The sequence below is a fragment of the Scyliorhinus canicula genome, chromosome 7 (assembly GCF_902713615.1).
Source record: "Scyliorhinus canicula chromosome 7, sScyCan1.1, whole genome shotgun sequence".
Lineage (NCBI taxonomy): Eukaryota > Metazoa > Chordata > Chondrichthyes > Carcharhiniformes > Scyliorhinidae > Scyliorhinus > Scyliorhinus canicula.
In genome coordinates, this window is record NC_052152.1 from 198,974,931 (window position 1) to 198,991,644 (window position 16,714).

The window sequence follows — 16,714 nt, forward strand, 5'->3', positions numbered from 1 at the left end:
TCCCTCCGTCAACATCACAAATCAACATCACAAAAGCAGACTATCTAGTTGTTACCCAGTTGCTGTTCTGTGTGAGTTTGCTGGATTGGCTGCTGTGTTTCTTACATTACAACAGCGAGTACACTCTTCCATTGGTTGTAAGATGCTTTGAGACGTCAGATAGTTGTGAAAAATGATACATCAATGCTAAATGCAAGTTTTTCTTTCAAATATTAATCCAGTTCCCTTTCAAAAACTACTATTGAGTTTTCTCCCATAACTCTTTCAGGCAGTGCATTCCTGATTATTCACATAGAATTCCTGCAATGTAGAAGACGGACATTCAGCCCATCAAGTCTGCACCCATGGCAGCACGGTGGCGCTGTGGTTGGCATTGCTGCCTCACGGCGTCAAGGTCACAGGTTCGATCCCGGCTCTGGGTCACTGTCCGTGTGGAGTTTGCACATTCTCCCCGTGTTTGCGTGGGTTTCGCCCCCACAATCCCAAAAAGATGTGCAGAGTAGGTGGATTGGCTATGCTAAATTGCCCCTTAATTGGAAAAAAATGAATTGGGCACCCTAAATTTTTTTTTTTTTTAAGTCTCTTCTAGCTGCCTAACTTCTTTCCAGTTTCCTTATTTACTCATCATCAGAACCCCCCATGGATTGGAACGCCTTCATCAGATTCTCCTTAACCTTCCCTGCTCTACGGAGAACGATCCCAGCTTTTGTGATCTCATCGCATAATTAAGACCCTGATGATATTCTGCACCCTTTCCAACAGTGCAGCATCTGCCAAAGATGTGGTGGCCAGAAATGGTCTAATGGTGTTTTTTTTTAAATTTAGAGTACCCAATTTTTTTTTTTTTGTTTTTTTTTTAATAAATTTAGTGTACCCAATCATTTTTCCAATTAAGGGGCAATTTAGCGTGGCCAATCCACCTAGCTTGCACGTTTTTGGGTTGTGGGGGCGAAACCCACGCAGACACGGGGAGAATGTGCAAACTCCACACGGACAGTGACCCAGAGCCGGGATCGAACCTGGGACCTCAGCGCCGTGAGGCGGTTGTGCTAACCACTAGGCCACCGTGCTGCCCTAGAGTACCCAATTAATGTTTTTCCAATTAAGGGGCAATTTTAACGTGGCCAATCCACCCAGCCTGCACATCTTTGGGTTGTGGGGGCAAAACCCACGCAGACACGGGGAGAATGTGCAAACTCCACACGGACAGTGACCCAGAGCCAGGATCGAACCTGGGACCTTGGCGCCGTGAGGCCGCAGGGCTAACCGTGCTGCCCAGTCAAACGATGTTTAATAAACTTTAAAGAAGATCTGCATTGCTTTTTTTCCCCCCTGCCATTATTTCTAGGTAAGAAGTCTTACAACACCAGGTTAAAGTCCAACAGGTTATGTCATACCTCTCCAGTCACCTGAAGAAGGAGCTGCGCTCCGAAAGCTCGTGTTTGAAACAAACCTGTTGGGATTTTAACCTGGTGTTGTAAGATTTCTTACTGTACTCACCCCAGTCCAACGCCGGCATCTCCACATCATTATTTCTAGGGAAATTGGGCCTTCTGCAAAATCTGGCTGCAGGAGATGGGGAACCCGAAGGTGAAGGAAAGAGCCAGAAAAAAAATAGATGACACATTATTAAGGGCTTTGGGCCTTATTTTTTTGTTGATATAAATGTTTACCTTTTTCTGTGAGAAGACGAAGAAACAATTTATTTAGTTGACCTGAGCTTTGATTGTTTTTTCCAGATGCAATCTTTCAACAGATCCTGAATTCATCTGAACCTGAACTGGAACCCGCGCGGGAAATCCTGAACAATATCATTTGTCGCAAGCTCTACAAATGGATTGGTCAAACTCAACCTGAAGCTGAAACAACAATTCGAGCAGTAAGTATTTACCTGGAACTAAGTTGCAAGTCCCGTGCCAAAACAGATCAACTGGTTCAACCAGTTTATGCCAGCATTTATGGGGCAGCACAGTGGCGCAGTGTTTCAAACTAAGTTGCAAGTCTAGTGCCAAAACAGATCAACTGGTTCAACCAGTTTGTCAGCATTTGTAGTAATCCACGGGAGATAGGAGTTCCGTCACCACACCAATATTTATTTACAATAACGATATTACAGGAGCAGCTACAAACTGTGCTGCTAGCTGTCCAGTCAACTTAATAAGAAGTCTTACAACACCAGGTTAAAGTCCAACAGGTTTGTTTCAAACACGAGCTTTCGGAGCACGGCTCCTTCTTCCCTCCACTTTGAGCCGGCAGTTTGCGGTGTCAATGGTAGCCATGATGTGGAGATGCCGCCGTTGGACTGGGGTGAGCACAGTAAGAAGTCTTACAACACCAGGTTAAAGTCCAACAGGTTTGTTTCAAACACGTGCTCCGAAAGCTCGTGTTTGAAACAAACCTGTTGGACTTTAACCTGGTGTTGTAAGACTTCTTACTGTGCTCACCCCAGTCGAACGCCGGCATCTCCACATCACAGTCAACTTAAGACTGGGCAAGGGCAGCACGGTGGCCTAGTGGTTAGCACAACCGCCTCACGGCACTGAGGTCCCAGGTTCGATCCCGGCTCTGGGTCACTGTCGTGTGGAGTTTGCACATTCTCCCCGTGGTTGCGTGGGTTTCGCCCCCACAACCCAAAAACGTGCAGAGTAGGTGGATTGGCCACGCTAAATTGCCCCTTAATTGGAAAAAAATAATTGGCTAATCTAAATTTAAAAAAAAAACTTAAGACTGGGCTCACAAAGCCTACACAGGTGATTATATGGGCCCCCTCAATGAGCTATCATTGAGGGAGCTCATACTCCAATTGGCCAACCAATAAAGCCAATTGGAGTTCATTACAGCATTTATGGGGCAGCACAGTGGTGCATTGTTTCAAACTAAGTTGCAAGTCTAGTGCCAAAACAGATCAACTGGTTCAACCAGTTTATGCCAGTATTTATGGGACAGCACAGTGGTGCAGTGTTCAGCACTGTTGCCTCAAGGCGCCGAGGACCAGGGTTCAACTCCCGACCTGGAGTTTGCACATTCTCCCCCTATCTGCATGGGTCTCGCCCCCACAACCCAAAAAAGATGTGCAGGCTAGGTGGATTGGCCACGCTAAATTGCCCCTTAATTAGCAAACAAGAATTGGGTATTCTAAATTTATAAAACAAAAACAATATTTATAACCCCCAGGAGTCTCCTCCCAATCTAACCCCTCCTCTCTATTAGCTTCTCCTCCATTTGTGCATCTTTTAAATGCATTAATGCTGTCAGCTTCATTTACGCCATGTGGTAGCAAATTTCACACCCTCCGTGTTCCCTGTGTAAAGAAATTCTCATAATTTCAGCTAACGGCTATAAAAAAAATCAATTTAGATTACCCAATTATTTTTTTTTCCAAATAAGGGGCAATTTATCGTGGCCAATCCACCTAACCTGCACACCTTTGGGTTGTGAGGGCGAAACCCACGCAGACTCGGGAAGAATGTGTAAACTCCACACGGATAGTGACCCGGGATTCGAAACCAGGTCCTCAGTGCCGTAGTCCCAGTGCTAACCACTGCGCCGCATGCCGCCGGCTATGAAATGAAATGAAAATCGCTTATTGTCACAAGTAGGCTTCAAATGAAGTTACTGTGAAAAGCCCCCAGTCGCCACATTCCGGCTCCTGGTCGGGGAGGCTGGTGCGGGAATTGAACCGTGCTGCTGGCCTGCTTGGGTCTGCTTTCAAAGCCAGCGATTTAGCCCTGTGCTAAACCAGCCCCATGATGTACCTATTCTTCGTCATTTTGGACTGATCCACAATTCAAAATTTTTTCTCCACATTCACCTTGTTGACCTGATCCCCTTCCTCATTTTAAAGATGTTTGCCAAATTTCCTCACATTTTCATTATGGAAAGCCTGTAATTAACAATGTTCTTTCAAAAGGTGATAGAAAAGCAACTTTAGGACAAACTGTTACAATCTGTTTCCCTTTTAGGATGAAATTGATGGGCTGAATGATCAGGTTGCTGCAGCTATCCCATCAACACCTTTGGAGGTCCAACTTGCTCCAGAAGATTTCATTGTAAATGTAAGTAATGGATGGTTAAGGATGTGTTTGAGTTCTTCCCTCACCTTGTTGTGAAAATTGGGTACAGTATATGAACACAACTCCTATATATCAGCCCAGAAGGTTAATGGTTCTAATGCAGACCTCTGTTGAATAGAATAATGAAGATATGAACTGAATCGCTATGATTAACTTCTGCACACCTGAACTAAGGAAAGTGAAAATTGTCTTGTGTTCTTCTGGCTTGTTGATCCGTACTGGGTACGGTGGGCGTTGCGATCTCTACGGGTAAGTAGGTGGTGGCTAAGGAACTTGTTGGACTTGTCTTCAGATGCCAGCTGAATAAGTTGCCAGTATTCACCCTGCCCCCAATTGGAATTGAACTGGACTCGTTCATCCTGCTTCATCCAACTTCCAAGTCTTCAGAATACCAGTGCACTGTTTCAGTGTAGTCCAGACTAATACCAAGAACACCCCTGTTTTATCCAGTATCCATACGAGACTTATGGTGTCGGAGATCTGATATTCCCAGAATCCTTGGGTGAGACCCACGCAGGCACAGGGAGAATGTGCAAACTCCACCCGGACAGTGACCCAGGGCCGGGATCGAACCCAGGTCCTCTGACTTTGTGTTGTAGGGGTGAGACCCACGCAGACACTGGGGGAATGTGCAAACTCCATACGGTGCTTCCCTGCTAAGGGGGCGGGGCGACCCGAGCATCTCCGGTCAGGGACCAGCTGATACTCACTCGGTTGGGTATCGCCGCGTGCCGTGTAGTTAGAGCTCCTGAAAAAAACCTTAATTATTTCGCTCAACTCTGTGTGGATTTCCCTTCTAGTGACTAGAAAAATCCCCACCGGCTTCCATTGGCCCTGCCCCCAAGCATGTACGCATGCTAATCCACACACGACTGCGGTGCAGGGGTGTGGCAATTATAATCTTATTGTAAGAATCGTTCGATGAAGGAAGACCCAAAATCCATTTAGTACACAATACAACAATAATGGAGTTGTTGGTGACTCAGAACAGTGAATCTCTAATCGCTTTATTCTGCAACTTCCAGTCCCTGGAGTGGGAATTGAACCCATGACTCAGAGGCAAGATCACTACCTGTTGATGGAGTAATAATCTACTGTAGGTGAACAAGAAAACGGCATTTGTAATTATACCTCAACTACGTCTAACGTTTCAGAGTAAGGAGGCGGGGCTAGCGGAGAGTGGGTCTGATGAGTCATGGGTAACCATGGTGTCCTGGGGCTGGTGGAGGCATCGAGAAATTTCTTAGATTGTTTTCCTTCTGAGATTGCCTGTGCTGTGCTGTATTTTCATCCACTGGTCAGCGGTGCTCACGAGTTGACATTAATAGTGGTCAGGGAGGCTTGTGGCGATGTTGTCCATTCAAAATCATAGACTGAATATTGTGCTCCCTTTTTGTATGTCTGAATCACCTGCTCTTCAATTTTCTACCTCTTCTGATGGTGGGACGCTGATTGTTTGCTGATGTCTGGTGCCGCAGGTACTGACTCTACCTGGCACCACGGTCAAATACCCAATACGTGGAATCCAGGAAGATTTGTTTTTCTCAGTTCATCTTGCCTGGCTGGAATGTGCAATCATTGCGGTTGTTGGAATAGGTCACTGAGGCAGGACTTAATTTCAGTTGGCCAGTGACTTGTAACATCTTTTTGGGACCAGCAAGGTCACATACGTGACCCTATCTGCAGAGTTCAGCCATTGTATTTTCTTACTCCAGTTAAAAGAATTCTTTACCAATTCTCATTGTTTTTATGAGGGGCAGCCTTAAAATTAGACCCAGATTATTTCAGGGGTAGTGTCAGGAAGCACCTGTTTACACAAAGGGCTGTGAGAATCTAGAATTCTCTTCTCCACTCCTCACTCCCTCCCAAAAAAAGAAAGCTGTAGAGGTTGAGGATCAATTGAAAATTTCTAACCTGAGATGGCTACTTTTTTGTTAAGCAAGGGTGTTAAAGATTACAGAAGCAAGGTGGGTAGTCATGACACAATGGAATGGTGGAACAAGCTTGTGGGCAGTATGGCTCCCTACTGTTCCTATATAGTAAGATCTGTTCTTTTATTTCATAAATTTAGAGTCCCCAATTAATTTTTTCCAATTAAGGGGCAATTTAGTGTGGCCAATCCACCTACCCTGCACATCTTTGGGTTGTGGGGGCAAAACCCACGCAAACACGGGGTGAATGTGCAAATTCCACACGGACAATGACCCAGAGCCGGGATCAGACCTGGGACCTCGGTGCCGTGGGACGGCAATGCTAACCACTGTGCCACCGTGCTGCCCCGTAAGATCTGTTCTTTGTTGTGAATTGAACACGAGTCAGACATCACCATTCTCTGAAAACTGGAAGATAAATGCAGTATTTTAAAATGATAGCTTTTATGATTTAGTCAAGTATAAATTTAGAGCTTGTTGTGTCTTATTTAAGTATTAAGAACATAGAACGCGACAGCCCAGTCCAGGCCCTTCGGCCCTCGATGTTGCGCCGACCTATGAAACCAATCTGAAGCCCAGCTACACTATTGCATTATTATTGCAAAAGGGAGGGCAGCACGGTGGCCTAGTGGTTAGCACAGCTGTCTCACGGCGCTGAGGTCCCAGGTTCGATCCCGGCTCTGGGTCACTGTCCGTGTGGAGTTTGCACATTCTCCCCGTGTCTGCGCGGGTTTCGCCCCCACAACCCAAAAATGTGCAGAGTAGGTGGATTGGCCATGCTAAATTGCCCCCTAAAAATTGGAAAAAAATAATTGGGTAATCTAAATTTATAAAAAAAAAAAAAAAATTATTGCAAAAGGGGCCAGCACTTTGTTCTTTGTCCAATCTTGTGTCCTCTCAGATCCTCCCTTGCCTCGAATTGAAATGTCACGGGTGGGGTGCTGCTTGTCCCTCATCTATTTTGTTTCTAGTTTTCTGACAAAACGGGGACACCTTCTGATAAATCAGACTTTAATTCCTTCTATTGCTGGGGGTGGATGTTACCCATATCGGGCTCTAATCCCATGGCAGAGACTAGAGCACAAAATGTAGACTGACATTTCAGTGGAATGAGGAGTGGTAGAGACTGCCAGATAAAGGAGGGATTTTCTGCCCTCCGTCCGTCCGTCACCGCAACGGAAATTGCCGCCCATATTGTCTTGAGGATGAGATGTTCAGCATATTTGATTCAGGATTCCATTATCTTTCCTACCACTGATGCTAAGCTAGTTGGTCTTTGAGACGTTGGTTTATTGTTCTCTGGGCTTTTTCAATCTCCCTTCCACATCCAAGAATCACACTTGACTTTCAGCCAAACCTCTGGTACTACTCCCTTTGCTAATAATTTCTTATGTTGCCCTGGTCAGTATCCCTCAGCCAGCATCACTAAAACTCTGGTCATTATCTCATTGCTCATTTTGGGAGTTTGCTGTGGACGTATTAACTGCAAAGTAGATTGATAGTGGTTGCACTTCTATGAAGTGTTTCATTGGCTGTAGAGTGTTTAGTCCCAGAGGTTGTGAAAGGCACTGTATGAATACAAGACTTTTCATTTGCGAAGCAACATTCAGTTACTGCTAGGAATTTTTGGGATTGAAGCATTTAGGATTTTCATCATCTGTTTCTCCTTATTTAGGTTATCCAGATGGACTACGGGATGGAGAAAGAAAATCCAATTAACAAGGTCCGGTTCTACTGCAAGAACAGCCCTAACCAGGCAATCAAAATTCGCAAAGATCAGGTAACTTTGATACCCGAAGAAGCAACAAAGCCTGTTTTTAATTTGGCTTTAAAAAGGCTGCCCTCTCAAACCTGCACTAAATGAAGGCAGGGGCAGACCAACTCTCCGCTCAGGGGTAGCAACAGGGAGGTGTGATGTTTGCACCACAGCACCATCTGCCTCTTGAGGTGTGTAGCTTTGCGGATCAGAAAATCTGCAGAACCTTCACTCACTGTGGTGTTGTGCTGTAGCTCGCTCCACTCAGATGCTTTTGTCAGCTTATTATTAATACATGCAAACTTTCTGTCTCATGCACGCACTCAGGTGTCTCGGTTGCTGCCGGAGAGGTTTACAGAGCAGCTGATCCAAGTTTACTGCAAGAAGACCGATGAGCAGAGTGTGGAAGCAGCCAGGAAACACTTTGTGCAATGGTGCATCAACAGGAACTTCACTAAACCAAGGGTAAGGAGTTGGGGACCACACTGGAACATTGTCGCTTCAGTGTTCTTCCTGTGAACATGTTGATAACCTGCAGTATTACTGTCGGACCTCGCTATAGTAGTTGAAAGATTGCTTTGCCGTGCATCAATTTGCTTGCCACAAAACGGTGTTGGCAATAATTCAACAGTAAGCTCCGAATCTATAGGTAGTGGGGTCAAATCCCATCCCAGAGACATAATCTAGGCTGACACGCGTGTTGCAGTGCTGAGCAACTACTACAATCAAAAGTGTCACCTTTCAGAAGCGATGTTAAACTGAGGCCCCACTTTCCCTCTCCGGACAACGTAATAGGAGCAATATTTTGAAGAAGAGAAAGCAAGTTCTCTCTGCTGTACCGACCAGTATTTATTCCTAAATAAGTATCAATAAGAACAGATTATCTGGTCATTATCACATTGCTGATTCTGGGGGCTTGCTGTGCGACAACTGGCTGTTACATTTCTGACATTGCAACAGCATCTGCCCTTCAAAAGTACTTCATTGGGTGTGAAATGCTTCAAGACATCCAACGGTTGTGAAAGGTGCTATAAAAATTCAGTCCTTTTCTATTCAAGTTCAGATCAAAAACACACGCAACAGTCCAAATCCTCGTGTGGGTGATACAGTGGGTCCGCTCTTCATTTTAGCTGTGTCCCATCCCCACATTTAACAAAACTGCTGATGGTTGGGGAATATCCTGGGCAACTTGGTACGTCAAGGCATCATGAAGGTTGGCAATAAATCAGTGATCAGAAAGTCCCATTTTTGATTCCAGTTGGTGCTGAAATAGATCAGAAGAAAAATAATCCAGAGTTTCCAGATTGCTGTCAATGACCCCCCAACTGGTGTGTGCAAGTACATGGCTATCGAGAGAGGACAGGATGGGGCATTCTCATCGTCCGCACCAGTCTAAAAACCCGCCACGTTCCCTGCTGTACCTAGATATAGATAAGATTCCAGAGGGTTGCCGTTTACTTGTGAATTGGGCAAATGACTTAAGATAGGAAGGTCACTCAGTAATGAAGGCCAGCACCTTTTAATGTAGGAAAGCATCCCAATATGCTTCACAATTATGTACTCGTGGAAGTTGTAATAAAGGGGGGAACAACCAAAAGATTTGTTGACGAGTTGGGTTTTAAAGAAGGGTGGGGATGAGGGAAATGCACAAGAACCCAGGGCGGAATTCTCCGCTCCCCACGCGGCATGGGAGAATCGCGGGAGAGCCTCCCGACATTTTTTTAAGCCCCCCCCCCCCCCCCCGAGATTTTCTCCCCCCCCCCCCCCCCCCCCCCCCCCCCGGAAAGATGGAGGCCCGCTCCTAGCCCCCCGGGTGGGGGTGAATTAGGTGCGGGGAGTGGGCCCCGAGGGTATCGTGAACCTCGGCCGATTTCACGAGGGCCATCCCGATTTTTATCGGGAGCGGAGAATACCGCCCCTGGAGTTAGAGGAATCGAGAGGGTGGGCAGAATGAGCAAGGGTGAAGCCATGGGAGGACTTAAAACAGAGTGAGGCGTTTTGGATGTGTAGGTAAGTGGGACTTGCAGAGTTTTGGATGAACTGAAGCTTATCGAGTGTGAAGGAAAATAGGCAAGCCAGGAGAAGGCTGAAATAGTCAAGTCATCAGGTGACAAAAGTATGGACAGAGGAGAGATGTTGAATTGTACATTCTGAATGGATCCTTGAAGTCTGTTCTTTGCTATTACTCTCCCTTTCCATTATTTACAACTGAACAATTGGTTGTATACCTTGTATTTAATTTCCCAAGGACTGGTTTTCAAATGCAATAAATGCAGTAAGAATTTAATCTGAGGGCAGCACGGTGGCCTAGTGGTTAGCACAACCGCCTCACGGCACTGAGGTCCCAGGTTCGATCCCGACTCTGGGTCACTGTCTGTGTGGAGTTTACACATTCTCCCCGTGTCTGCGTGGGTTTCGCCCCCACAACCCAAAAATGTGCAGAGTAGGTGGATTGGCCGACGCTAAATTGCCCCTTAATTGGAAAAAATAATTGGGTAATCTAAATTTAAAAAAAAAAATAATAAAAAAAAAAAAAAGAATTTAATCTGACTCTCTATGATCTTTGATGGTGCCTGAAGTTGTGGGTAAATGGTTTTACAAACAGGAAGCCACCAAAAGGCTGCAGAACCTGAAGTGATGCTCGTGCTAATGTAACCAGTGTGAAATGCCACATGTTGTTAGTTGGGTGATATCATCTCCAGATAGCATGTGTCAGCGAAACTACAAACACAAATGCAGATGATTTATTGCACAGAAGGAGGCTGTTCAGTCCATCATGTTCATGCTAGCCAACCAAGAGCCATTCAGCCTAATCCCACTTTCCAGTTCTTGGTCTGTAGCCCTTTAGGTTTCCCACACTTCAAATGTCACTCCAGATGCTTTTTAATGTGACAAAGGTTTCTGCCTCTACCACCCTCTTCAGGCAGAGGGGATGGGACGTTTCGGCGTGGCCGATTCGGCGGGGCCAGTTCGGCGTAGCCGATTGGAATGGGACGTTTCGGCGTGGCCGATTCGGCGGAGGAGTTTTTCGGCGGAGGGACGTCAAATTAGTTATAGTCGCAAAATGTTTGTGCAGCCCATTTCTTGTATCTTTTCCTTCCAGCCGCCTCAGATATCGTGTTTGTGCACCAAACCGGGTCTGACTTTACACAGCTGGTGTTACTGAAGATATTGTGACTTTACACAGCCGGTGTTACTGAAGATATCGTGTTTGTGCACCAAACCGGGTCTGACTTTACACAGCCGGTGTTACTGAAGATATTGTGACTTTACACAATGTGTTAAGTCAGACAGCAGTGTAGATCACTGGGCAGCTGCTTCAATACTTTCAGTAACACCGGCTTTCTTTAAGAGACCCGGCTTGGTGCACAAACACGATATCTTCAGTAACACCGGCTGTGTAAAGTCAGACAGCAATGTAGATCACTGGCGAACTGGTTTAATGTTGGTGCCTTTCTTTAAGAGACCCAGTTTGGTGCACAAACACGATATCTGAGGCGGCTGGAAGGAAAAGATACAAGAAATGGGCTGCACAAACATTTTGCGACTATAACTAATTTGACGCCGAAACGTCCCTCCGCCGAAAAATTCCTCCGTTGAATCGGCTACGCCGAACTGGCCACGCCGAACTGGCCACGCCGAAACGTACCAAACCCTCAGGCAGAGTTCTAGATGCCTTTGGGTGATTATCTTTCATCCCCTCCCCTCTACTTCTTCCGCCACCTCATCTTTACCCCAGTTTGCCCGGCACATGACAGCAAATGCACAGTGATGTGGTTGACTCGATTGCCTCCTGAAACAGTTTAACAGGCCACTCACTTGCACCAAACTGCTACAGATGAAGCACTGTGCGTCTACCTACACTGCATATTGCAGCGATTCAAGGAGGCAGCTCACCATCATCTTTTCAAGGACAATTAGGGATGATCAACAAACGCTGACCTTTCCCGCCATGCCCATATCCCAAAAAATAGTTTTTTTTTAAAAAATGCAAGTATTTATGTTTAAGCAATTTATACCGAACCTTTCAAGAACCCTGGGATGTCCCAAATCACTTGATAACCAAAGAAGGACTTTTGAAGTGCAGTCATGGTACAAGGTCAGTATGGAACACGGGGCAGCCAGTTTAAGCAGAGCAATGTGATAACATCCAGACTGTTCTTTACAATAGTACAATGTGTTCTTTCCACGTGAGAGGGCAGAGAAAGGGCCTCAGCTTGATGTCTCATTCAGAAGGTGGCATCTCCAATATTGCTAGTGCAAGCCTGAAGTCTGTGCTCACACAGCCAGGTGAAAGAATATTTTATAAAAGCACTTTAAGATATGAAGTTTACATCTTAATACTCTACTTTCCTAAAAAAACAATTGTTAATAATTTCACTTTCACACCTATTTGCAGGATGGTGATATCGTTGCTCCTGAGCTCACGCCACTCAAGCCCGATTGGAACGACCAAGATAGTGACAGTGATGACTCTGATGGCCCGGGCTACGGCAATGTCAATAGTCACAAGGCCAAGATGCAGCTTTTCAAGTAGAGAGAGTGAATCCCAAGGGACTTGATTTATTCCAGTTATGAAGTTGTATTCATGTGGGATCACTTGGACTCCTCGGGAGGTTTCGGTGCTTTTCAAACTTGTTGGCTTCAATTATTTTAGCATTTGAATGAAGAAAAATAATCTTCATGAAAATAAACCTATACGACTTCAGAAGGAACATTTGGTTTGATAAAACCAATGCCTCCGTGAACAATGCCCATCAAACAAAACATTGAAAAAAAAAATTTCTCGTACTGTTTAACGTTTCATTAACTGACTTCCACGGAAACATTGCTGAGGCGACTTGGATGGGATACACTCCTAAAATTGAAGCATTTTTCCTGCCAGTTCTAATTTCTATTTCTTTGGTTTCTTCCTGGTCAAAATATCAATGGGAGGGAGTAATTAAGTTTCTATTGCCAAGACAGAATGTAACATTGTGAAAGTAGGGGAGTTGACTGTTTATCATCAGCATGAAAATCGGTAAGAATGATGTGGCCTAGTGTCTCCAGCAGATTGTAAGGTACTTGGGTCACTGGTTTGGCTGTCATACCACTACAGAACAAGTAGACCGAAGAGATATGGCATCTTGTGACGATATTATTGCTTACCTGAGGAAGTATCGCAGGTGATTTAGACAGTCTATATGTTATTTTTTCAGCGTTTAGTTTGAAGTACTCCAATACAAAATGCTCCACTTTAGCCAACTGGAACCTTGGGGAAATCGGATGAAACTGGTAATGATGCTTATTCCTGCACAGTTGGAGCGAGGCTGATTGTGGTTTGGGTTCCTGGTGTAATTGCTTTGTTAATGTCTGATTGGTGAAGCTTGCTGTGGAGGTCAGTGGTCAGAACCTGGCCCAATGAAGAAGACCCTGGTCCTTGCTCTGCCGATAATCCAGGGCTGGTCGGAGCTTCAGCATTCTGGCAAGTCTTTTGAGGCTACATGGCTTTGACTGAAGTTCTTTCTGGGCTTTACGGGTGGGTCGGCAGCTTGTTTTGCACTGTAGAAGGCAGTGCACTGAACATATGATTTACATGATACTTATCCATCCCGACATATATAGGGTTATGTGTAAGTGTGTCATCTCTCGGTGGCACAGTGGTTAGCACTGCTGCCTCACAGCGCCAGGGACCCGGGAGCGATTCCCGCCTTGAATGATTGTGTGGAGTTTGCCCGTTCTCCCCGCTCTGAGTGGATTTGCTCCGGTTTTCCTCCCACACTCCAAAGATGTGCGGGTTAGGTGAATTGGCCATAAAAAAAGTGTATCATCCTTTTCAAAATTCAGATCAGTAAAACTTGTCAAAAAGCCCCATCAAACTCATCGTTTTCCCCCTCCCATATTCTCTTGTCATTTAACATTCCGCCATCTCCCGTGATTTCTGTCTCCCAATGATTCTCCACTTCACCGCAGAGCATTTGCAAGAATACGAACTAATCTAATCAGAAAGACCACCTCCCCACAGACATAAAAAAAAAAATGTGACTCGGCACCATGGCCAGCATCTTCTGGCCCCTCCCTCTAATGGGATCTTCCGGTCCTGCGGTGGATTCCCAGATGGCGCAGTTAATAATAATAATAATCGCTTATTGTCACGAGTAGGCTTCAATGAAGTTACTGTGAAAAGCTCCTAGTCGCCACATTCCAGCGCCTGTTCAGGGAGGCTGGTACGGGAATTGAACCCGCACTGCTGCCATTGTTCTGCATTACAAGCCAGCTGTTTAGCCCACTGTGCTAAACCAGCCCCTACTGGTGAGCAACGCAAATGCCCACCGAATTCGGTGGGACTGTCAGACATTGTCGGTAGCCAATGGTGAGCCCTCGCCACAGGCCCAAGTATTTTAAAGGGATGATGAATATTTTTAAATCCCAAAGTCTGGGGTATTTACTCACCCTGGGAGTAATTGGAAAGTATACATCTCCGCTTTAACCCTTTGTACCATGATGTGCTTTCATGTACAGTGTACATGGATCTGCACACACTGAACCTCATTTTCAATATGGTGCCTCCTTTTTCGTATTGATCTGAAACTTTAGCATTGTGCTCACACAATGGTGGGAATTTCAAACCAGTTCTAAATAATATTGCCAGCAGAATTCAGTAATGAGGTAACTATAAGGGAAAGTAAAACTGTGGGCCTTTGACCTAAATTCTGTACAATTTGTTTCGGCACTGCACTGTTTTCCTGCGCGTCTGTTTCTAAGGGGGTAAGAACCAGCTCAAATTCCTCCCCGCTGTCCTTTTGTTTTTCTTTTGTTGTCAAGTGCAAGAAGCGAAAACGTGTTCTGGTTGAACCGCACAAGCACATTCTGTGCCGTTTCTTATCGGTGGACCAGGCTTGTAGACCACGGCAGTCTAACTGATAAGCATTTGGCACACAGCCTGCTCCCAATGATTAAACTGAAACTTAGACTAACTTGGCCTATCTCCAATGTACACTCTCCAAAGACACCATGCAATCAGGATTGGATTGGATTTGTTTATTGTCACGTGTACCGAGGTACAGTGAGAAGTATTTTTCTGCGGGCAGCTCAACAGATCATTAAGTACATGGGAAGAAAAGGGAATAAAAGAAAATACATAATACGGCAACACAAGATATACAATGTAACTACATAAGCATTAGCATGCTCATAAACAATTGTATGGAACACCAGGGCACAGGTTCTCTTGTGTCCTTCCATTAATGCCTCCCGGGTAGCTTTAGAGGCACTATATAAATGCAATCTGCTGTCTGAATGCAAGACGTGCTCTCACAGGGCAAAACAAATTGGGTTTTGGCAAGTCCAGAGGCAGTGGGAGAAGTCCAGGAATGGATGTTGTAGCTCCCCTTGGCACAAGGATAATTGAGGGTGGGAGTGGTGTTTGCGAGGGCTCTTTGGCTGTAACAGTTCCATTCATTCATTCACCTAATCATATTAGAATATATTCAGGAGTATATTGCATGAATAGTTCATTGCAGTGTTGGGCAGGCCGGTGTTTGTCATTGACCTGCCTATGGACAGCTTGTCTCAGGTGCTGAATTATTATTTTTGTTGTCTCATTTTATTGGCTGCCAGGATAATACAAGTATCCTGACTGTTGACCACATGATGCTGACGGGCTAAGCAATATCTTGCTCGGGCCAGGTTGTGTATTTAGCTACTTTTAATTTTTTTAAAGTCTACAGTTTAACTTCGTTATATCACTTTTTTTTGCATCCCTTGTTTTTGCGGGTGTGGTTAAAGGTTCTAGAATATTTTTGTTCTAGAATACTGGTTCACCGATCATGATTTTACATGGGGAAAATCCCTAAACTTCTACGTTGTTTGGATCCATTGCGTTGTGATCAGGTATTTTATAAACTAGGATTTAAAATAGCCATTTTAAAGTTTTGTATAGTGTAACGTCTTTACTTATATAGCAATAAAGGTGAAACATTGAAATTAAAATCTATTCCAAGTATGTGACTTGATGTTTGGTCTTGTTGACTTTCATAAAGAAATGGTCCCGTTTTCTCTACGCTTTAGAAATTGTTCTTCTTCAAACCTTTTTGGGCTGTAATGATGTTGGAATGCCTACCAGCCATCGCGGCTGGAATTCTCTGGCCTTTGGGATTCACTGTTCCCACTAGCAGCGCACGCCTGCTTCAACGGGAAATTCCATTGTCATGCGGCGGGAGTAGAGAATCTCGTTGCCAGCGAATGGCGCGCCTGCCAAGGAACAAGCGGCTGGGGGACCGGAGAATCCAACACCATATCTCCTTTTTTGGAGAGAAAAAAACTCTCCTGCCTGAACGCGGTTCCTTTCCTGTGCTGCTGCCTCCGGGTGACCATCACTGACCACTGTATACTGTGACTTGCAATGAAACATTAAGCCTGGATTTAGTCATTTTTTTTGATGAAGGTGGATTCTGCAATTGTGGCCAGCAATAAAAGGTTTCGTCCCCTGGAAAACCTCTTTGGGTTGAGACCACATTTAATTCGGAGTCTGCTCGAGGAGCCGTTTTAAATTTTCACTCCTGTATCTTTTTGCGCGTGTTTGTGTGGGTTTCGTCCCCACACCCAAATGTGTGCACCGTGGGTGGATTGACCACGCTAAAATTGCCCCTTCATTGGAAAAAAATGAATTGGCCACTCAATTTTTTATTTAAAGTATTTTTTGGGGGAAAGTATGCCCCATGTGACAGTGGAGCAGTTCTAATTTTTTGCTCCAAATTCTTCGCTAGATATAAGAGGCCACCATCTCGGGGCAATTGGCAATGAATGCCGCTGTGGGAATATAGGATCAGTGTGATAATGGAAACGGGTAATCTGTGGTGTAAAGGTTTGGTGTGATTTGTTGTCCCCAGCATAGATGAACAATAAAAATGGAAAATCCATTTTCAATCATTCAGGAGATTATTGAACATTTGGATTCGAAATGCAGGAGATTT

The 16,714-nt window shown here is 45.0% G+C and overlaps 1 protein-coding gene across 1 annotated transcript in view; it reads left to right on the forward strand.

The window, feature by feature from the left end:
- Nucleotides 1-15,749, forward strand: part of samhd1 (SAM domain and HD domain 1) — a 56,919-nt gene extending 41,170 nt beyond the window's left edge. The window contains exons 12-16 of the mRNA XM_038803683.1: nucleotides 1,740-1,879; nucleotides 3,963-4,055; nucleotides 7,680-7,784; nucleotides 8,088-8,225; nucleotides 12,160-15,749. Of these exons, the coding sequence (XP_038659611.1) occupies nucleotides 1,740-1,879; nucleotides 3,963-4,055; nucleotides 7,680-7,784; nucleotides 8,088-8,225; nucleotides 12,160-12,297 (614 nt within the window). The 3' untranslated portion in view covers nucleotides 12,298-15,749. The remainder of the gene's footprint in view (nucleotides 1-1,739; nucleotides 1,880-3,962; nucleotides 4,056-7,679; nucleotides 7,785-8,087; nucleotides 8,226-12,159) is intronic.
- Nucleotides 15,750-16,714: the final 965 nt, after the last annotated feature.